The sequence below is a fragment of the Athene cunicularia genome (assembly GCF_003259725.1).
Source record: "Athene cunicularia isolate RWA chromosome 27 unlocalized genomic scaffold, athCun1 chr27_part1, whole genome shotgun sequence".
NCBI lineage: Eukaryota > Metazoa > Chordata > Aves > Strigiformes > Strigidae > Athene > Athene cunicularia.
Genome location: NW_020799138.1, coordinates 3,150,916 through 3,172,635, shown reverse-complemented (window position 1 = coordinate 3,172,635; position 21,720 = coordinate 3,150,916). Strand labels below are relative to the sequence as shown.

At 42.6% G+C, this 21,720-nt stretch overlaps 1 protein-coding gene across 1 annotated transcript in view; it reads left to right on the top strand.

Annotated features, from left to right (window-relative positions):
* The window catches only part of TANC2 (tetratricopeptide repeat, ankyrin repeat and coiled-coil containing 2), a 272,868-nt gene that overhangs the window by 164,572 nt on the left and 86,576 nt on the right, over window positions 1-21,720 (top strand). The window contains 2 exon segments of the mRNA XM_026864615.1: window positions 5,875-6,061; window positions 19,358-19,621. Coding sequence (XP_026720416.1) covers window positions 5,875-6,061; window positions 19,358-19,621 — 451 coding nt within the window.

Genomic DNA, 21,720 nt, shown 5'->3' with positions numbered 1-21,720 from the left:
AAATGGCAGCCAAGAGATGGTTTCTGCACATTGAGGCTGAATGCCCGTCGTGGCCCTGGTGACACAAGGGAATCTCCCTCCCAGCCTGTGCCACGTGGAAGGAAACTCGGGGACAAGTTGCTCCGCTGAGCCCGGGGCTGCTCCGAGCGTGGAGCAGGGTGGAGGGGGTCTGTCAGCCTGGTCTGTCAGTCCCACACTGTGGACTGCACCAAGAGGGTTTTGATCTTCTGCGGGAGCTGAAGTATGCTTGAGAGCCAAGAAATGTGTTTTTGTAAAGTTTTTGCCTTTAACACTTTCATTAAGCTTTTAACGCTTGCATTCCATTTTTTTATGCAAGTTGTGGAGGATTTGAAATGTACTTTACTGTACATTGTGCTAGAAAATGTACTTTTAACAGCCACCTATTTGAACTGAATACTTCAAAGGCAAGCAGAGCTTTCTACTATAAATGGTTCCTTTTGTTGTTGCCTTTTGACAAAAATTAAAATCCCATCTTTTCTCTAAAGCAAAAGATGTCTTTGGAGAATAAATAAAAGAAAAATCTAAAGAGAAACAGCAGAGACTTGTCCTCTAAAATAGATTGATATCTTGGGCTGTGTGCTAATTTTTGCATGAAAAAGTTTTACAAGGCCTTTGAATGCTGTTCGTGTGCTGGTGAAGATAAAGGGAGGCTGGTTCCTCAATTACCAAGTTAATTTTAAAAATTTCTTTGTGAGCATCTCCTGCGGTCAGCGCTTGCCTAGAATTGCAAAATCCTGGAGGTTGGCAATGACCTCTGGAGGTCACCTCGCCCAGGTGCCTGCTGAAGGCAGGGCTGGCTGCAGAGCCGGACCGTGTTGCTCAGGGCTTGTCCGAGTTCTGAAGATCTCCACGGATGGAGAATCAACAGGTTCTCTGGGCTTGACAACTCCGATTGTGAAGGACTTTTTTTCTTCTACCTAACACCATCTTCCCCTGATACAACCTGTGAGGGCAGTGTCTGGTCCTTGTGCTTCAGAGAAGAGTGTGGTTGTGTCTTCTCCACAGCCCGCTGCAGAGAGTGGAAGGCTGCAGGTCTCCGTAGATGCAGCTCAGTTTTCTCTTCTCCAGGCCGAGTCAACCCTTTCCACGAGGCTCTCCTCCATCTAACAGTTTGGCTGGCTTTTCCCGCCTACCACTGGCTGTCTCAGGAGCTGTGCACAAATCCTGCCCAGTCTAAAGCTGCTTCTGAATGACAGCACATCTTCTGAAAACCTCTCCAACTCTCCTTTCCAAATTGAATCTCTTCAGCTACCCTCCTTAAAGTAGTGTTGAAAATCATGCAGTGAGACATTTATGGGATTTGCAAAGATTAATTCTGCCATTAATCATTGATTAATTAAAATCTGATTGAGACTTTGACTACTAGTTTGCACTCGAATTTAAAAATCAGAACAATTTTCTAGGTTTTAATGTGTTAATTTACATGGCCTGGGCAAAGAAAACGTTCTTTGTATCAAAAGCTGGGACTTGGCTGCTGCTTGTTATTCCAACCATGCTTTGCCTTCTCAAGCGAGAAAATAATTATTTGCAATCTCACCAATGCTTGAGCTAAAGTGAAGATAAGAAATAGAGGTGTTTTCACAAAAACTGCCCCGATCTGTAAATCAGCACATTGCATTTTCATTCAATGGCCTTATTTTGAATGTGTCAAAGGATATATTCTCTAATCCAGATTGCTGTGAAATTGCATGTTTTATGTGCTGTCTCTTTCTTAATCATGCTCTCCTTAATGAGAGATCACAAATGCTGAAGAATAAATCCTTTTTCTCCTACTTTTTTTGGGAGACTATTTTTTAACTGCACTGGCTGCCAGAGAAGCACAAAGGACAATGAGACTATGACAGAACAGTGTAATTTTTCAAAGCTTAGTGAAGATGTGACAGATGAAACAGCAGCAATAATAATACAGAATGTTCTGTCAATGGAAATTTATATTTAAAACTTGCACAGAGGAACATTTTTCTATATCACTACAAAAATAAAACATGTCACTCAATGCCAAGTGATACACTGTGTTATTTAGTAATTTCCAGTTGCAAGTAGCTTGTTCTTAAAGAGCTGCATTGATAACACTGCAAATAAAAGAACTTATATCACTTTTGGCATTTTGTGAAACAATAGTGTTATCAGCTGGAGGGAAGATGAGTGGACTATTCTTGCACTGAATTTTAATTTTCTTTAAAGTGTAATTCTTCTGTGCCTTAAGGTTAGCAGATGTTATTTTGTTAGTACTGAGATAAGTTTCAGCAGGGATTTCTTTAAAATAACAGTTGAAACAGGGGCACAGAAAAACCTCACCTTAAAGAATTTATAATAGTAATGAAGCTTTGCATTTTGGAAGATCCACGTGTGAGCTGATTAAGTTTTTAGGTGCTGTAGTATGAGGTTAGAAGGCACCGCTGGAGGTTATCCAGTCCAGCCCACTGCTGGAAGCAGGGTCAGCTCAGAGCAGGTTGCTCAGGACCATCTCCACTTGGGGTTTGAATATCTCCTGTGTCAGATGCTCCAGTCCTTCAGTCATCGCCGTGGTCCTTTGCTGGACTCACTCCAGTGTCCCCATCTGCCTCTTGTACTGGGGAGTCCTGGGTGCGGTCCCTCCCCCAGCAGGGCTGAGCAGGGGAGAAGTGTCACCTCCTTCACCCACCAGCATTGCTCCTCTGATGCAGCCCAGGATGCCGCTGGCTGCCTTTGAACCTCAAAAATTAATATTACTTTAAACTTTCTGCAGCTCATTGTACCGCCAGTGAGTTAAAGAAAATGAATATTGGGGAAAAAAGCTAATTTAATAGCTCAGGTGAATTGATGGAGTCTAATCAGCTGTGATAAATCAGAAGAGGCAGTCCCACTGTAGTGCGTAGCTCAGTGAAAACATCTGCTTGATACATAGCAGCAATCCAAAAAGAGCCCTGTGTTAGGTTATATGAATAATAATAATAAACCTTGGCAGTTTTAAGAGGGAGAAAATAACGGAATATTTTCACTGGATACTGACAGACAAAATAGTTTTTAATTTGGCCACTAGAATTAATGAGCTAGAAATAATTTTGCGAAATTAAAAACAGATTTACAAAAATCAATATGGTATGTAGACATCAGAAAAGATTGCAGTATGAGAAGATCAGAAAGGTTCACTGAGGGAGAGGGCGCGTGACAGGTGATGTAACAAATGTGTGAAACCAGAATATACAGGGAGACAGAATTTATAGAGCAGTCAGCTTGCCTCCAATTCCTAGAAGGCGACTGGGGAAAAGAGAGATGTATTTCTAAGTACCTAGAACATAAAAGAATGGAAAATAACAATAACCGTGACCCACTAGTGGCACCACAAATTGGATGGGGAGAGGAAAGTGTTGGTTTGCTTCTCCTGAGAGCTTCAAAAGATGATGATGTGGTAGCAGCCGTCTCCTTCACTGGTGGGTATTTTATATGGATACTGGAGGGAGATTATAAATTATCACGGAAATACACGGTTCATTTTCTACTGTGTTGCAATCTCTCTAATATAAAAACCATGCCCAAGGAGCTGTCGCATTAGCACTCTGTCCCTGCTTTGCTGATGTGCTAATCCACGTTTGGGGCACTCTGTCATTAAGATCCATGCAGTCGTGGTGGTGTGAAAGCAAAGGCAGTGGAGGGGGCTGCCTGCCTCGGCACTGCCCCGTCCCACCACTGGCAGGGACGCTCCGTTTTGCCTCCCAGCACCGGGGTGGTTACACTCTGAGTAAGCACTTTTACACGCTCCTTTGGGATACCTTGGGCAAATTAGATCACTTCCCGGTAGCCATACATGTATCTGCCTTCTAATTTAAAAACCAGTAAATCTTTCACATGTTCTACTTAGAAAAAAAGTCCATCCCAGGCATTTTTCAGCTTCAAGTATGAAATAGTGAGGAAGAAAAAAAATTAGATGTCAAACCTGTTCCGCAGTTCGCAAGCGCGACGTTCTCTGTGATCACCTTGGGTTCAAATGACATGGAGAAGGGAATACAAATCCGTGCAATTATTAGGGAAGCATTCACACAGAATAAAAGAAATCTCATTTAAGCAAATTCCAGATGGGGAATTAACCTCTGCTGTTCCTTCCTTGGGACCAGTATCATTTTACCACAACGAATGAAATACTGTCTGCAGAGGGTACAGGAAACAGCAGCAGTGCAAGAGATGATGGTGTCACAGAATCCCAGAATCACTCAGGTTGGAAAAGCCCCTCGGGATCATCGAGTCCAACCCTCAGCCCGACTCTACAAAGTTCTCCCCTACCCCACATCCCCCCACAGCTCATCCCAACGGCCCTTAAACCCCCCCAGGGATGGGGACTCCCCCCTCCCTGGGCAGCCTGTTCCACTCTCCGACCACTCTTGCTGGGAAACATTTTCTCCTCCTGCCCAGCCTGACCCTCCCCTGTTGCAGTTTCCAGCCGTTCCCTCTTGTTCCGTCACTAATTCCCTGTGAGAACTAATTCTGGACCGCAGTGTTCTGCAGTGTCCCCTGAGCAAGGGGGAGATGGGGTCACCTCCCCTCTGCAGAGGCCAAAAGATAAATGTAAGGGGGGGGTCACACATTCAGAAGCCCATTTTTTTTAAGCTTGCTTTATGCATCCTCTTCTACTTGTGGGGAGAAGGACCCACCGCGGGGGTGCCTGCTCCTCCGACACCCTCCCCATGAACAGGACGCCTGGTCTGGGGCACGGGGGTTGGTGGAAGTTTTGAATTTGCCCGTTTTAAAGTTATTTCCAGATGACTGCTCTGAAGTCCAGTGGAAGGGCGATGAAGTTGCTGCGTTGGGGACGCAGGAGCGTCTGCTCAGCGCTGTGGCTGGTGAGCCCCCCCCAGCGCTCGCCATCCTCCCGTGACTCTGCAGCAGTTTTGTTGCCTGCAGATGTTCTAGGACAGATCTCCAGAGCAGGAGGACCCCTTGCCAGGAAGGTTGTGTAGCCAGTAGCCTGTGGTTAAAACAAGGGTTCTGTCTTGTATTGCACCTTGTCTCAAATTGAAGTCAGGAATGATTTTGTTTTCTTAATAAACTAATCTCCATACACTGCATCACATCTATAAACTCTTCCAGGTTTCTTGCACACAGTGTCTTATGGGGTCTTTCCAAAATAACTTCCAGAACAGCATCTTTTTTGTGCTGCTGCGCTTTTTTTTTTTCTTTTGTACTGCCTTTGGAAAGCAACATTTCCCTATAATGTTTTGAGTTGTTTGGGGTTTTTTTTAAACTTCATCTGGTTGGGAAAGCGTGTCTGGGCAGGGAAGGGCTGTCTCCTATCTAGAGAAGGGATTTCGAGCTTCCTCTTTGCGAGGGTGTAAAACCACTGTTGTTTTTCTTGAATGGAGGAAACATTTACAGAGCAAAACAAAATTGCAGCCCCCACGGAGGTTTCTGAGCAGATGGAAATGACCCAGAGGTCTTTGTGGGATTTTCTGTCTCTTGCTGTAAGTAAAGGTGAGACCATGCTGTATGCTTACCACCCTGGAGATCTCCACTTAAACAGAGGCACAGAATTTACCTCGCTTTATCATAATTTTTTTACTTCAATACTAACAAAATGATCAAAATTCCTAATAAATTATGGAATCAGGCTTTGGGTAAATACTGCTTCATGCTTTCTGGGTCTCCTGTTGAATGTTTAAGCTGGAATCTCCAAGGCGTGCAGTAGGAAACAAGCCCAGTGTCTCCACGCTTGCCACAGATGTGGGGTGGCCCAGTGGGCAATTGAATTTTGAAGAGCAAAACCCTTTTTAACTTCACATTACAAAGCAAATCCTCATGCGTGAGCTATAGCAGGACTTTCCCCCCCACACACACCCAGTGACGGGCTGTGGTGAGTGATGTCTTGTTGCCGTTCCCCAGAGCTCGGCCGTGACGCAGCGCATCAGCCCCTGCTCCACGCTGACCAGCAGCACGGCCTCGCCGCCCGCCAGCAGCCCCTGCTCCACGCTCCCGCCCGTCAGCACCAGCGTCACCGCCAAGGACTGCACCTACGGCGCCGTCACCAGCCCCACCTCCACCCTGGAGAGCAGAGACAGCGGCATCATCGGTGAGTGCTGCCATCCTCCTCCTCCTCCTCCTCCTCGCTCGGCTTGACACCGGGCGCTCCTCGGCTGGGTGGGGTGAACAAACGTTGTTTGAGATAGTAACACGTGGGTTTGCGTTATTCAAGTTAATGCTGCAGTGACTGAGGTGAATTGCAATCCTCCATCTTCCGTTCATCACAGGTAAAACTACCTAGAGTTGGTGAAAATGGGGATGGGTGAGGTTGCCAAGTAAATGAATTGATGGAACTGGTTTAAATGGTGAAAGAGGAAGAGATTTATCTTGCTTTCCCTATTTTTTCATCCCATCTTCACCTCTTTGCTTCTTGCAATCTTTCCACCCAACACATTTTTGCCTCCTTTAATTCTAGCGAGGCTGTTGGGCTTTTGCTGCCAAGTTTAGCTTTTGTTCTTTATCCTCTCCTTCAGCTGCTGCCCGTGCCCATTTATGAATGTGGAGATGGTAATTTAGGGAGACGCAACCTTTTTGGTTCAGTAGGGAAGATGGGATGATCTTGGTGACAGGCAGTGGCTGTTATTTGGGACTGCCATCCCCTCCTACCACCTCAAGTAATTTTACAGGCATCTGTTTTTTCAGCATTTTCCTTAATGCCATTTATCCATAGCCACTGAGCTTTGATGTCAGAGGAAAGAGAATGGATGATGGCATCACGTTCATAGTTCAAATACTGTTGGATTATATTTTTATAAATATGAAAGACTGATTACCTTCTGTGCCCCATGACTGTCACTGCCACCTTATCAGTGATTCCGTGCCTCAAAAATGACTGCTTCTCTTAAACTCAGCCTTGGGCAGGAGATGGATTAAATTAACTCAAATTTCAGTGAATTTCTGTAGCTGCTGTAGCAAGTTTTTCATTTGAGTGATCTGTAGGTTGCAAGTGTAAAGGATCTTGAGAAAATAGAACACAGATTAAAGGCACAATGGGAGAGAAGTAATGCCTGTGTATCACCAGGCAGGATGGTCCTTGCTTTTGCCGTGTGTTTTATGTTGAGTATTTATCCAGCTAAGAAGATTTTGCTTTGCCAACAGTTTATGTAGGGCTTAAAAAAAATTTTAAAAAAAGGTAGGTTGATAATTTAGGGAGGTTAGTTGTGATTAATATTTTGCTTGGCTGATCAGGAAATCTGGGCTTAGTTCAGCTCCTTTATGCCACAGCAACCTTTGTAGCACTTTTGCCTGCATGATCTTAAAATGCAAATATATCAGCTATTCTGAGCAGCATACCAAAGTAGGTTAATGAATTCTGGGAAAAGTCATTGCGGTATCACACCGGCTTCGTTCTCTGCTCATAATGTCCCACCGTCATTCGTTCACCCTGCCCAGCAGCAGCCCCTTGAAACCTGCTTGGGCTGGAGGATCGTGGTGAGTAAAAGTGGATCCTTGATTCCAGACGGGTCTTACCTCTGGCAGAGCTGTGAAGCAGGTCTTCAGATTTGAGCAAAACCTGAAGCGTAGCAGCAGAATCCTTAAAAAAAAAGCATGTTCTTGGCTTTTCTGAACTGCTCTTACTGATGAGATTTGTCGGTGGGTGCTGCGCTATCGTGTTGGGCTCATGGCCCTCGTGGTCGGCTGGCAGGTGCCAACGTGAAGGCCATGAAATCATAGGTTGGTGCAGTTTGGTTTCATCTGGAGTTTTCTTGTCCACGTGAAAGCCAGAGGAGGTCCAGGTGTCCTTCCTGCTACACCTGTGTGTCAGAGAAGCGTCAGCATGATCCAGTTCCTGACGTGATAAGGTGTTGAATCTTTTTGCTCAGACTTTCTACCCTATCCTTTTTTCAGTAGGTCTGTGGCAATTAATTTTTAAGTCTGAAACATTTTTTTTTCACCCTTCACAAGGAAGATTCTCTCTTCAAGGTTCTTCTGTCATGAACTTAGATTTTTGCCATGGAAACTTTGGAAATAATAGAAGGTGGCTTATCCCAAGGCTATGTTAATGTATCCCAGATGGAAGAGTTGTGTAAAAATATGTTGGTGTGGAGTAGGGGAAGCACTTTTCAAGGCTTTCAGAAAGCAAGGCTTTCTTCTGCTAGTGTTTGCACTCAAAGGAAAACAAGAGCCTCTTTCTCCCATTGTTTCCTCCCTCTCTTTATTTTGACAATAACATTTTCAACACCACCTTATTCTGGCATTTGATAGAAGCTGAACAGCTGTAACAAATTGTGGGGAAAATGGTCTTCTGCAGTCATACTTTCCAGCAGCGAAAAAATTGGGAAGTTTTCTGCTAAGTTTGTTTTTCTGTACCTTCGCTGTCTTCAGCAAGCATAAGGTCAGTTTGAGCGAGGGGAGGCTGGTTCCCCGCGGGAGATGGATGTGTGGTTTGGTCATTACCCTCCCGTTGGGATGGGAATTGAGTGTGCAACAATTTTGAAAGGTGCTCTCTGCGTGACAGCAATTCCCTAAAATTATTTTCACTACAGAACAGAGCAGACAAATTGTCCACGTGTAGGAAGCAAAGCCCACCTCGAGCTTTGCTCTCTGCTTAGGAACACATCAGCTCCTTTGTTTCTGGAGGGTCAGGGATCAGGTTTCCCTTTCAGTTGAATTCCTCAATTATTGGATACAGATCTTCTTGTATGCGTATCCCTTGTTCGTGTCTGTTCTCTGCCAGGATGGTTGTGATGACGTGGCTTTCGGTCTGAGCAGCTTCACGTGGTACCTCAAAAGTGTAAATCTGTCAGAGATCTCCTTGTCAGAGCTCCTTAGTTTTTGTGCCGTTTTTATGTGTAGGAAGAGCAAACCTTTCCCTGGGTATTTTATGTTTCCTGAGTCATGGTCCCTCCTGCTCCTTCCAAAGAAGTGATTTATGCTATTAGCTCCAAGAAGAAGGTGTATTTTTATAATAGGCAGCTCAAATATATTTTTTAAATCTTCATTTTTTGCTATGGTTTTGATCTATGATCTGTTCGGATCTGTTATCTCTTGATCATTGACACCTATCAGTCCTGAGCTATAACAAGCATCGCCTCCAGATCTCACCACTGAATTCCATGTGTTAAGAACACAGAAGCTTTAACACGTGTCTCAGAATGTTAATGTGTTATTTGTAAAGTATTTGAGAATTAGCAACGGGCAGAAAGCAGTTAATCAAGGTGGGAAGTCAGTCTTTACACCGTTACGCATAATTGCTTCTCTCCATGTGATTTTGCTTAGCATAAAATGTTCTTGTACGTGTTAAGCTCATTTTACATATCTATTGCTAGGCATAGCATTAAATTGTCAAAGTTAAATCAGAATGTGGCTCTTTAGACCCTGAATTAACTACCTTAAGAGCATAACTATCCACTGAGGTGCGCAGAGTGGGCATTTAGGTGTTCTAATCCGGGTGTAAAGGCTAGATCTTAACCAGTCAGGATTTCTCTGATGACTTGTCCTCCTGGAGTTATTCCTGTCCATTTGTATGTCACCTCTTATATAATTTCAATTATTAGAGAATAAGCGTGTCGTATCTCTAATCTGTACAGCACAGGGACTATTTCACGCTTATTGATGACTTTAATAAATGCATCACATGGGTTAGAACAGACTTATTTTGAAAGTTTAGATTGTCTCCGGTAAAGGGAAGTTCAGTCTACGTATGTTGAAAAGGAAACAAAAGATGTTACAAGGTCCAGATCTTCAAATTAGGCACTTTTATTTGTAAAAGAAAAGCAAAGGGGGAAGGGGGGAGAAGGAAGAGAGGAGGTGAGCCAGGAGGAGAGATAGGAGCAAGTCAGCCCTTTCTCCTGGAAGCCACTAAATCCTTTTTGTGTAAAACAGAATGGCTGGTGAAAATGCTGACCCGACTCTAACCTCTGAACAGCTTCCAGGATTTTTTGGCTCTCACTATATAAAAGCAGCCAACTGTTAATGTTCAAAAATCTGCTACTGAAAAGAAAACTGGTCAAAGAATCACGTGCTGCTATGGGGGAACTTTGCACTTCAGATCCCCACAGAAGTGGACTGTCAAGTTTTGCTGCTTAAATGCAGCAGATACAAAAAAATCTCCAGCAATCTTAGCAAGCCTGAAAAATAAACGAGAAAACATTCCTTGCCAGTATGTAAAGCTTACCCAAGTGCTTGTGATGTTCAAGCAGCACTTTTGTCATTTAGCAGCAGTGTCCCAAGGGTATTAAAAGAATCCGTGCTGAATCTTCCAGTACAAGTGCTGTAATTTACTCTGATATGAAACGGGGCCGTGCTTTTTCTGAATGTAGAGTCCAGTGATGATCTCCACTGTGTTCGCTGCTCAACTGTTTGGGGGATCATCTTGAGCAGGGAAGGAGGTGTGATGTTAAGGCGGCTTAAAGGGGAACCAGTGAGCTGCATAAACCCTCCTCCACCACTGCCACAGTGGTGGGGATAGGTCTAGTACCACGTGGACCAGTTGCCTTCACCTCGATTTTGTGGATTTTTACAATGAAGAATGACATGTAAAGGACCCCTGTCCCCTCCTGGAGGTCCCTGACATGTAGCTTTTTTCACATTCTTTTTTTTTTTTTTTTTTTTTTTTTTTATTCTTTTTTTTTTTTTTTTTTTCCTTTTTTACTCCTGAGCTTTTATCAGATTGCTGCTTTCTACAGATTTATGTGTTTGTGTGTTAAAAATAGGTTTCTTAATAAATTCATCGAGACTGCGTGCTAAGCAGAATAGATGCTGCTGACAATAAAACAAGATAGATTTGTTTGCAAGTTTAACTGCTTTGAGAAGGGAACAAAGAGCAACTCAAAAGATACATCAAGATATATTTAACTCAGGTTAAATATTTTTGTGATCTTACAGCTAAAGCATTTGAATTCTGACATTCTCATCAGTATTATGAAATGCTGTGTTAATAATGAATAAGACCTCTAAGAATTACAGATCCTTTTTTTTTTTTTTTAAAATCTAGCCAGGTTCCATTTGGGCTCATTCCCCAAAGGAGGAACTCCCTGAAAAATGTCTAATATTGATGAATAATGAGCTTTTGTTCACTAATGCATCTGCATATTGCAGGTGACAGGGCTGACAGTTTAGGAGGTGAAAAGGGAGCCTATTTATCAGATGTCTCATCAGCTCTTGAGCAAGATTAGTAGGGTCATAGAATCCCAACCACACGAAGTACAAAAGGACACCGTCTCTGAATCCTGATTCAATTCTTTCTCCATTTCATTAAAAAGACAAATTAAGCAGAAAGCAAACGTGTGCATGCACGTGTGACATGATTCATGGTTGGTGTCAGGAGTGAGAAACCATGAAGTCATGAAACAACAGTTCTGCCCTCTCTCAGTTAAGCCACTGTGGCATCAAGGGTTGAGTTTGATATCAAAATCTGGCCCGTAAATACTGGATAGATAATGGGTCTGCTACAGGTGTTTGTTACGTTACTGGGGAAAAAAAAAAAAAAAAAAAAAAAAAAAAAAAGGAAGCAGCATGGAACAGATGTTATGCTCAAACTGTGAAATTTGCTTCAATTTATGGTCCAGCCTGGTAGATGGAAAAAAATTGAGTGAAAAATCGAAAGAAAGAATAAACTGAAAAGACAGATCAGAAGACAGCTAGAGGAAACTTCAGTGTTGTCAACTCCCACGGTGTTATTTTGGATACTGAGATAAGTGACTTTTCTTTAATGTTTTAGCTGTTGATGACATGAGATTAGATGGGACTCTCAGCTTTTATTTTAAGAGCAGCAGGATTTTAACCTTCACTGTTACGAAAAGCTTCATAATGATCCAAGCTTGCCCAAAAAGTTAATGCCAAGTATACAAATAACTTCCCTCCCCTTGTGCACACACACCCACACTTGCCTCCTTTCTGATATCTTGTTTAAACCTTAGAATTTTAAAACCAGTTTCAAGACTGTGGTGAACTGAAAAAAAAAAAGAATTAAAAATGTCCTTGCTGGTGCTAAAGAAGGAAAAAAAGGTGAACTGATGTTGATGAGCCAGGAAAAAATAAAGAAGGATCCAAAACGATAAAAGATGGACAAAGCAGCGAGGGCACTGAATGGAGGGGGTGATGGGAGTTGATGTGAGGTTCAAGGGATGTGTATGTGCATTCTTTCTTCTGAACTTTCAAGGGCTCCACTGTTCAGCTCAGTAGCTGACAGATGCAGCGAGGTGTAGGTCCGCGAGGGGACGCGCAGCATACGGGTCAGGGTTGGGCAAGGAGGAGAGCCTGCAGCTCGGGGCCACTTCTGCACTTGGTAAGCTCTTGTCCATCGTTTCAGTGCGTCGCTGTCGCAGAGATGTTCCTCCAGATGTGTGTGTGGTTCTGTGAGAGGGATATGTTTAAATAATAGGACTTAAGACCATGTAATTTTATTTTTTTTTTTAATGATGCTTTGGTAAATCAGCCATCAAGACTGCAACCTCTGTATTAGATGTGGAGCCTTTTTAACCAATTTCTTTAGTATTTACAGTAGTGGGCTGTGCTTAAAAACATTCATTACCTTGTTGCTGCAAGTGATAAACTGCAGTTTATAAACTGAAGCTTTGCTGCTCCAGTCTGTCTCAGGGTGGTTGCGGTGAGGTGTGCTCCGCTGGTGGGAGTGTCTCGCTCGATTGAAATGCTGTTTTACCCAGGCCTTACATTTCTAGCCTGAGTAGCAGGCAGGTACGAGCCCTTGGAGGCATTCATACCATTCTTCATCCCATTTGTCAGCTGGTGCAGCAGGGAATTCAGATTTAGAACAGAAGGAATATAGGGTCAACATGATGCTACTGTCAAGGTATTTTTCATTATGTTTCAAGACCTTTTGTGTGTTTACTGTGATTTATAATACCTCGAGGCTTGAAACAGAAATGGGTTTACCTGTTTAATCTCTGTCTTTTTGCAGGATTGTTTATATGAATTAAGCCAGTGATTTATATTTTTTCCCCCCGTTTGAGACCAGTGTTGTAAGAGAAGTTAAACATACCAAGAGCAGTACGGATTTTGACCTCAAGGCTTGAGCAGGGCAGACTTACGGGTTTGGAGTTTTTTGCATGGAGAAGCCTTAAACTCACTGGCTGATGGTGTCCAGCAGAGAATAATGTTCGTATGAAAGCACCGAGTGCTCCAGGAGCTGCTGGGGCACAGGTTGCAAGGGACTGCCCAAGGCTGCCAACTTCCCTCAGGAAAAGTTTGGGATTATGATTCCTGCCTGCCAGATTTGTCAGTGTGGAAGCTGAACCCCCCCGGAGCAGTCTGGGGCAACACAGCTATGTTTAGGGGTATCCTTTTGTGGCTGAGTTTATGAAAATTTATGTAGATTAGGGTAAAAAGTTAATTTTACTCCTTGCCTCCTTGTACACGTTAGCTAGGACATCTCTAATGCCATAAGGCAGGTTGTGTTTTAGTGTGTTACTGGAGATGAGTGAAATGAGGTTAACTTGCAGAGTTGCTCTGAGTGTCTTTAGTACTTCGGTGCAGAGTATGAAGCTTCTTACTTTGCTGCAGTTACTTCTTTAAAGCCACAAAATCCCCGTTTCCTACTTGAGACATTATAAATCTTTACATATAATTAGTGTTTCAGCTGTTGGTCATCATAAAGTGGTAACTATAGAAAACTGATTTCTCCTGCAGTTCCATCTGAAAGGTGAACGTAAAGGTTGATGTTTTCCAGGCATGATATCCGCCTCGAGGAGAATTGGATGGGATGGTTAAAATCCCCTCGCGTGTTTGACTTGAGACAAGTGCAGTTGAAAGCCTCGTGCCCCAGGGCATAGGTCAGCTTGCAACCAAATGAGAAATAATATTTGCTATCCTGTAAATACATGAAACTCTCTCAGAAGTGTAATACTGGCTGCAGTGACATCTATGGTGCTGTCTTGGATGAACTGCTGCTTTGATACTGTTCTGTTTTTTTTCCCAGAGAAATAAAAATATTTTAAACCATGTTACTTGCAAAAAGTTCTAATCAAAATGTTTCACCAAGGGAAATAAGCCAAGTTTGAAAATGAAAGCTTGACATAGACAAGTCCTCTGCCAAGGAAAATGCAGACGTAAATCTTGAATACTAAAAGCAAGGTAGGATTGTAAAATGACTCCAGTGTCCGGATCCCTTTCTGGCATCAAAGTCCACGTGTCTTCAGAGATGCCCCGTCTGTGCTGCTCAAGGCTGATGCAGGTGGTGCTGTTACAGAGGGCAGCGTTGAAATCTTGTGGAAAGAGATGTGGCAAATCCTCCGAGAAAGCTGTGGAGGGATTGCAGAGGGGCACTGGGCTGCCTGCATCCTCTCGTTCCAGGGTCTTTGCATGTTATTATTCATTAATGTGTTCTACAGCACTCAGGTGTTTCAGGTCATAGTGTGACGTTCTAAAATGGTCTGAGACTGGTGCCAGCTGAGACTGGAGATACTTATATATATATATATTTAAGAAACATATATATATATTTAAGAAAAACCCCATATATATGTACCCATCTATATTTATATACATGTGGTATGACTTCAGTGCTACAGAGAACCTCAGATGTTGTGGCATGGCTGTTAGGTTTCGGGGTGTGGCTCTCATGGCCACCCCATCTCACTCCATCCCCTGCGATAATCCCCTCTGTGCCTCCACGAGGCAGCGACGTCTCTGCTGCTCCAGAGAGCTGTGCTCACCACCAGCCACCCCTGGTGGAGCAGCGCCCAGGCACTGCAGTGGGTTTGGGGTTTTTTTCACCACGGTTAAGCTTTCTGGCTGGGTTCAGCAGCAGAAGGAGCCTCACGTAAACGCGTGTTCTCTCATGGCATCTCCGCAGCCCCTCACATCCCAGCACGCTCCCTTGGTGGCACCCCCAGCTGGACCTGTCCCATCACATAACCTGATGCGCTGGGTGTCGTCTGTTTGACACTCTGGGTTGAAAGATCTGCCTCTCAGCAGATGGCTTAAGGCAAAAATTCTTGCTCTCTGATAGATTTGAGGTCATCAGTTTATCTTTCCCAAATTTAGAGCATGCTATCGTGAAGAGGTTGAATTTTTTTGAGCTTTTGGTTAATTAGGTATCTGTGGATTTTAAAACTCATAGAATTACAGAATGGTTTGGATTGGAAGGGACCTTTAAAGTTCATCTAGTTCCAACCTCCCTGCTGTGAGCTGGGACATCTTCAACCAGGTTACCAACCTGACCTTGAACCCTTCCACAACTTCTCAGGGCAACCTGTTCCAGTGTCTCACCACCCTCGCTGTAAAAAATTTATGGGAATCGTAAGAAATTTTCTGTCAATGTCTGAAGGAATGTTTCTTTCTTAAACCTTGCATTAAGAAAGCGTTAATTCTGTTCTCTCCATTGGTGTGACGGTTCCTTTGTCGTTTCCAGTGGCAGGGATGTTGTGAGCCCCCTCGGGGACAGGGGCTCTCCTTGTTCCGAGGCTGCGTCACCCCTCATCCTGCAAAGCCCTGAATGTGTCCTGTGCCCTGAAATCTTAATAGTGATCAAAACCTCCGATACCAGGTTTCTCATGTGTGGGTTAAGCTGAGTCCAAGGCTGCTCCTGCAGCCCCTTTTAGCACTGACACTATTTAAACAACATAATGTATAACTGAGGTCCGTGGGGACTTTTCATCACTGGGCTCTCCTTTCCACAGGCCACCAGCTGTGTTAGCCAGAGCCAGAGCTATGAATTACAGAGCGTAGCAGATCTCAAAGGATGAGCGCAAAATACTCGTGTTGTGGTTTAGATGTTTAATCTAACCAAAGTAATAATATCAGAAGGAATCCTAATTTGAGAGTTAATTTTTAGTATAATCTGATATGCTGGTGTTCTCTATGTATACAACAATCTGCCTGATGATAGAAGTATGGACAGTGATGTCGTGTTAGTCTGTAGCTGCTCTTGCCCGTTTCAAGCAGCTTCTCTGCATCTGGATTAAGGCCCTGAATATTTTTAACGTGTAGATATGGTTTAGGTACATTATTGATGCAACAGGAGTCCTGTTGTGATTGCGAGAAGGATTCATCCCGAGGGTGGGTCTTCATTCCCCATGCAACCCTCTAAAGAGATTATTGCTGTAAAGCACAGTTCATCCACCGCAGGGGCCCACGCGGGAGATGATGGGAGATGTGCTCACACATCCGAACCATGCGAGCACAGGCTCTGTCCTAGAATACCCTCTGCAGTTCTGCAAAGTTTAGGGTATGAATACAGCAAACTTGCAGAAATAATGTTGTTTTGCAGATATCCTTCTGGTTGCAGGTGTTTTGTGGGCTTGATCCTATCAGGGACTGTCACGAAGTTCCTTCTGCCCAAGAAATAAAATAGAAAAAAATATTCTAAATGGGAAGGGACCTGCAGTGATCATCTAGACCAACTGCTGACCACCTCCAGGCCGATCAGATCTTTGAGCTATCTTCGTATTTTCCAACTTTGCATTGCCAACTTTTAACCTCTGAGTATCACGCTGCACCAACCTTCGTAGTTGCATATAATGTGAATTTTCTGAAATTAGGTGTTGCTTTCTCAAATTTTGGTGGTGAGGTTGTAATTTCTGAGCAGCTCTCTGCGTTGTGCCGTTGGTAAGCTTTAGTCCCCCCGGGAGACAACGCTCTGCATGTCAGTTCATGTTGCTGGCTCGTAGCTAACCTTATGCTTTTGCCTTTTAAATAAAGTCAAAATTGGTTTGGTTTAAAATAGCTCGTAGAAGAGATTAAGTCCATAGAGCAATCGCTTCCAGCCTGTGTAGCAGTACTTATATCATCCAGGGCTGTTCAGAAGGTAAATTAATCCGCAGGGAACAATCCTAAATACCTGATTCAATGAAGAGTTTGCACATGAAACAGCTTCAGTGTAAAACAGTGAAAATTACATTTAAAATGAACACAAATTGACGATTAGAAAAGGGGCCAGCAGGATTTATTAGCTTGTTTTTCTTTTTTTTTTCTTTTTTTTTTTTTTTTGTAGCTTCATTTAGAGAAAACTTATTTTGACACGCAGTTATTTTGGCTTTCCTCAGTTTGATGACTGATTTCAGCTGCTGATGTTTTTACAAAGATTAATTAGACATATACTGAGATAGGTTTTTAAAATTAATAGATTTTAATGGATCAGTGGATTACTTTTTTCTGTAAACAGACAACATAGTATGCCTAGCACTGCAGATCCAGACATTGAAATGGAGATTTTGTAGAAATCCACCTTTTTTGTAGAAATCAAACCTTTTTCTCAATAGTAAACAATTTAAGGTAACAAGAGAAATCTGTGAACATATGTTTCTTGTTCTTATCTTATTTTCTGAAAGTGTTAACGTGTTTACCTGACAGCAAACCTATGTTTAAATGCCAACAAACAACTACTAGTTCTTAGCGGTTGCGTGTCTTGGTTTAAATTTCAAAATATGTTACAAACAACTAGATTTTGGAACCAAGATTTGAAATCTTGATGAGATATGAAGATGCTGATCCCACTGCCTAGACAAGAAACCCAATACTGAGAAATAAAACGATAGAAATAGGGGTAAAGGTTGAAGCTGCATGGAGCTTGTTGGGATGGATAAAGAACAGGCCCAGTAAGAATTACAGGTCTTGATTTTTTAAAATTTTTTTTAATGATGATTTTGTGATTTTGGAGGTAAGCAGTTAATTCTGGTTCCTATTACAACATCGTTTAACATGTATAATTAAGCCAGATTAGTCCTTGGTCATTGAAGTTCCTGGTTTTGCAGTGGGGATAGAATCCAGCAGTCTGCTTGGCACCTTGGCAAGGAAGAGCCACCCAGAGCCCCTGGATTTCAGTGTCATCACTTTCATATTTTGTCAGGTCTATAAGGCAATTTCTGAGAATTTCAATAGAATGCCTAATGTTAGACAGTGAAATTCTTCCTGCACTCAAAATGTAAACAGCTGTCTAAAATAAGTAGTTCTCTGCTTCTGGATGCATTTAGAAAAGCAAACAAAATAACCCTTGCCCATTTGCAGTTAGATGGCATCTTCATTTAGGTACTCTTTGGCTGGAACTTCTTTTCTAGGTGGCTGACTCTTAAAACTTGGCATAGGAAAAACTTTAGCCTAAAAGCATGTGAGTCTTTGGAGTAATTTACTGTTTGTGTTTATCAATAGAAAAATTAACGTGGTGCTGTTTGTTAATGAGTCAGCATCTCCCTTGGTTCAGGAACGGGCTTTTGTGAAGACAAGTAGGCTGCCCGTGAGGAGACATTACAGTGTGATTTGTGGTGCAGACAAGAAGCGTAGATCCACGCTGTTGTTTCCAGGGACAGATGGCACAGAAATTAGAAGAGAATTTGGACTGGGAAAGGTATTTACCATCACTAAGTGAAAATGATGGATTTCAGTGAATTTAGCAAGTAGATCTACAAGCACAGGGCGCATCTGGGGCTTCAGAAAATTCAGAGTCGAGTTGAATTTCAGGGTTTTGACTAACAGTGGAAAAGTGTGTGATTGGGACAACGAGAGTATAGTGAGCTCTGGTTTGTGATCTCTGCTTCCCCCCCTTCTCCTCCTTTGTCTGCCTCTCTGCCCCCACCCCAGGTTAGGGAGCAGACAGGTTTGACACACTCAGATAAGCTGGTATGGGTGTTGGGACCTTCTCTCAATGCCTAAGAGATCTGATTATGACCTTGAGCGAATATGTGAGAGACTTAAGATGAAAGGAAAGTCAACAGCCCGAAGGGAGTTACAGTCAGGGGATAACTGCATCAGAATCCAGGAGAGAAAATACCGACAGGGAGAAGCTGTTAGTGGTGTGGATCAGCATAGCGCTGTCACGTCCCAGTGTGAAAGTCAATACAGCAACAATCCTGATCTGTAAAATGAAATAATATAAGGGAAATATGTGTGGATTACAGTTAAAGCTTCATAAAAACCTGCTGTCAATCAAACGAGATATCTGGTTCAGTTTCTGAACCCAACTAATCCACGAGAGCTGGTTGTTCATGCGAGTCAGGTGGGGGCTTTCTGTGCCTGCAGCTTTTCAGTGTCAGGCATTGCAAGGTTATAAACTTCTGCAAACCTTCCCTGAAAAGGTGGCGACTGTGATGCAAATTAAAAGATACGAGAAAGCACTGATAGTGTTGTTTTTTTTTTCCCTTAATAGTTTCTGCTCTTTCTGGAATTGTGTATTCGAATACAATGCTGCACATAATTTTCAATACTCTTTGTGATTACAAATGGCTTTTAACAGTATGAGCCAAAACATTATAGCCTAAATGTTCTTTTAGAAGTAGTAAGCAGAAACAGTATCATTAAACTAAATTCCATAATCGCTGATTTATGGGAATGTGGAAAATATGATGAACATCATTTTTGGCTCTTGCATTGCACAACTCAGTGTAGAGCAGCGTGTGTGCAGGCCATTCTTTCTTTGTTACTCATTTTGTTTATAATTTCTTCCTTCAAGCTACTTTGACGAGCTACTCCGAAAATGTGGAACGCACTAAATATGGAGGGGAAAGCAGTAAAGAACTTGGATCTGGAGGAAACCTGAAACCTTGGCAGTCCCAGAAATCCAGCATGGACTCCTGCTTGTACCGTGTGGATGAGAACATGACGGCCTCCACCTACAGCCTGAACAAAATCCCGGAGAGGAACCTGGAGACCGTCCTGTCCCAGTCAGTGCAGTCTATTCCTCTTTACCTTATGCCACGGCCAAATTCAGTAGCAGGTAAGAAACACCCGGTTTTGCCTTTAGGTCAGAGCAAGACACAGTACATGCATGTCACAGCTTTTTTCATGTTCTCATTATCCAAAGAGAAATCTCCTTTCTGTAGTCATCATCATTAAGCATGACAAAAAATGTCTTTTCGTCTGACTTAATTGCTTCTAAATGTAAAATTCCTGTGGGGGAAACTGGTTCTGATGATGTTTAAATGGTTATTTCAGCAGTCTGTGGTCTCTTTTTTTACAAAATCGTACAACTGTAATATTATCGGAGAATATGGGGTTTTTTTTTAAAAAAAAAAAAGATTCTTTGCTGTCATTACAATCTTGAGTTTAAAGTACTGCATAATTCCAAGACATCATAGCCATTTCTACGATTTCAAAAGGATTCACTGCAAGAAAAATCAAATGTCTGATCTTCTCTGAAGATCTTAAGAACTCTGGAGTTAAGAGAATTATGATGCTTTCTGTCTGCATAAAAGTTGCTATGGAACCCATCTCTCTTGGTGGACTTGGCCCTGAATGTCTTAGCACACACGTGTGCACACACTGGTTTGGCTTTTGCAGCATCTGGGATTTGCTAATGACTGATTTTTTTTTTTTTTTTTTTTGGTTTTGGCCTACCATCAACATTTTCTTCTTTTAATTTTATGTCTGCTGTTTGAAGGATTCCTACATGATGCTGTGACATACCTTATTGATGTCTCTTAACAACCTGCTAAGTTTCCCCCTAAAGTTGGTAACAGCAGGACAAGAAACAAGAGATAGGATTAAAAATATTGAAGTTGCTGAAAAGCTGCTTGCCTGGAATTATTCTCCTTTGCTTTGCTGCCCCTTCTTTTTTTTTTTTTTTTCTTGCTGGGTAACTTCTCTGTGGTTAAACATTCTGTTGAGGTGGGCTGTGTGTCTGTCTGTATAGACACATGGAGAAATACAGACTTGGTCTTTTTGTAGAGTCCCTGCAGGATTCTCCCACTGACTGGCAGCATGAATGTTGCTTCAGAAAGTCCGGACTGCCTGGGATATTGTCTGTTCAAACAGCATCTCTTGGCAGCCCAGGCTGTGTTGCATAACTAGATTTCCTTTTTAATCCCACTTTGGACAGTCATAGGACTAAAAGCGATGTAGAAGCGAGATCTTATAGATGCTAAAATATGGGCACCCTAAGCATGGAGGTACAACAGCGTGTGCTACTTACTTATGTCTGAAAGATTAAAAGCCTGGGATTTTAGAATGGAAAGGGGGGATAGAAAAGAAACTCGGCTTGCATAGCCTTGTTCCTTTAGGTTCATTTCTTACTAATGACACTGTAAACACTTTCAAAAGAGACCAGGGTGAGCCAGGTACCATAAATTTCAATACACATGTGTATCGATTGAATTGACTTTGGAAGCTGTTGGCTTGCTTGATGCTTTTTGAGGCAAATATTGTTTCGAGAGAAAACTGGCCAGCGAGGTTTGGGAACACCGTTTTCCTTCTGGATGGTTTTGGTTTGTGGGGGGTTTGCTGCTTTTAGAGTAGTATCTCAGCTTAAACAGTTCATGTCCCAGGATAAATCATTGTGCCAGTGACTATGGACAAGAATACAAGATTTGGCTTAACCTTTTTATCATCAAATGATCACGTTATCTCCTATAAGTTTACGGCACCAGAAAAATTATGTTTTCTAGGTAATAGACTTGTATAGATTTTTTTCTTTTCCCCAGACTGGTTAACCTCGTTATCTGTGTACTTGAATGATGGGAGAGGGAAACCAGATGTAGTTGCATGGTTGACTTAAGCCTTTCTGCAAAACGTGCCATTGCCCAAAGCGTTAATCCTGCGCTGGCTGCCAACTCCACGTCCTTGCACCAGCACCACACCTTGGGTAGCCATTTGATGAACCAGATGAGTAGACTAGTCTGACTGAAACTTAACCCTTCAGAAAACGTGTATCCTAATTTTGAGCCCCAAGTTCATTAGCGTGGAGGCAAAGCATGGCTGGGAGTGGGGCAGAAAGCTGCCTTTCTTTCAGTGGTATTCCACATTTTAAGGTAATCAAGAAACCACAGCTTTGCTAAAACAGACTGTTCTTGTCTTTTTTTTTTTTTTTTTTTTTTTTTT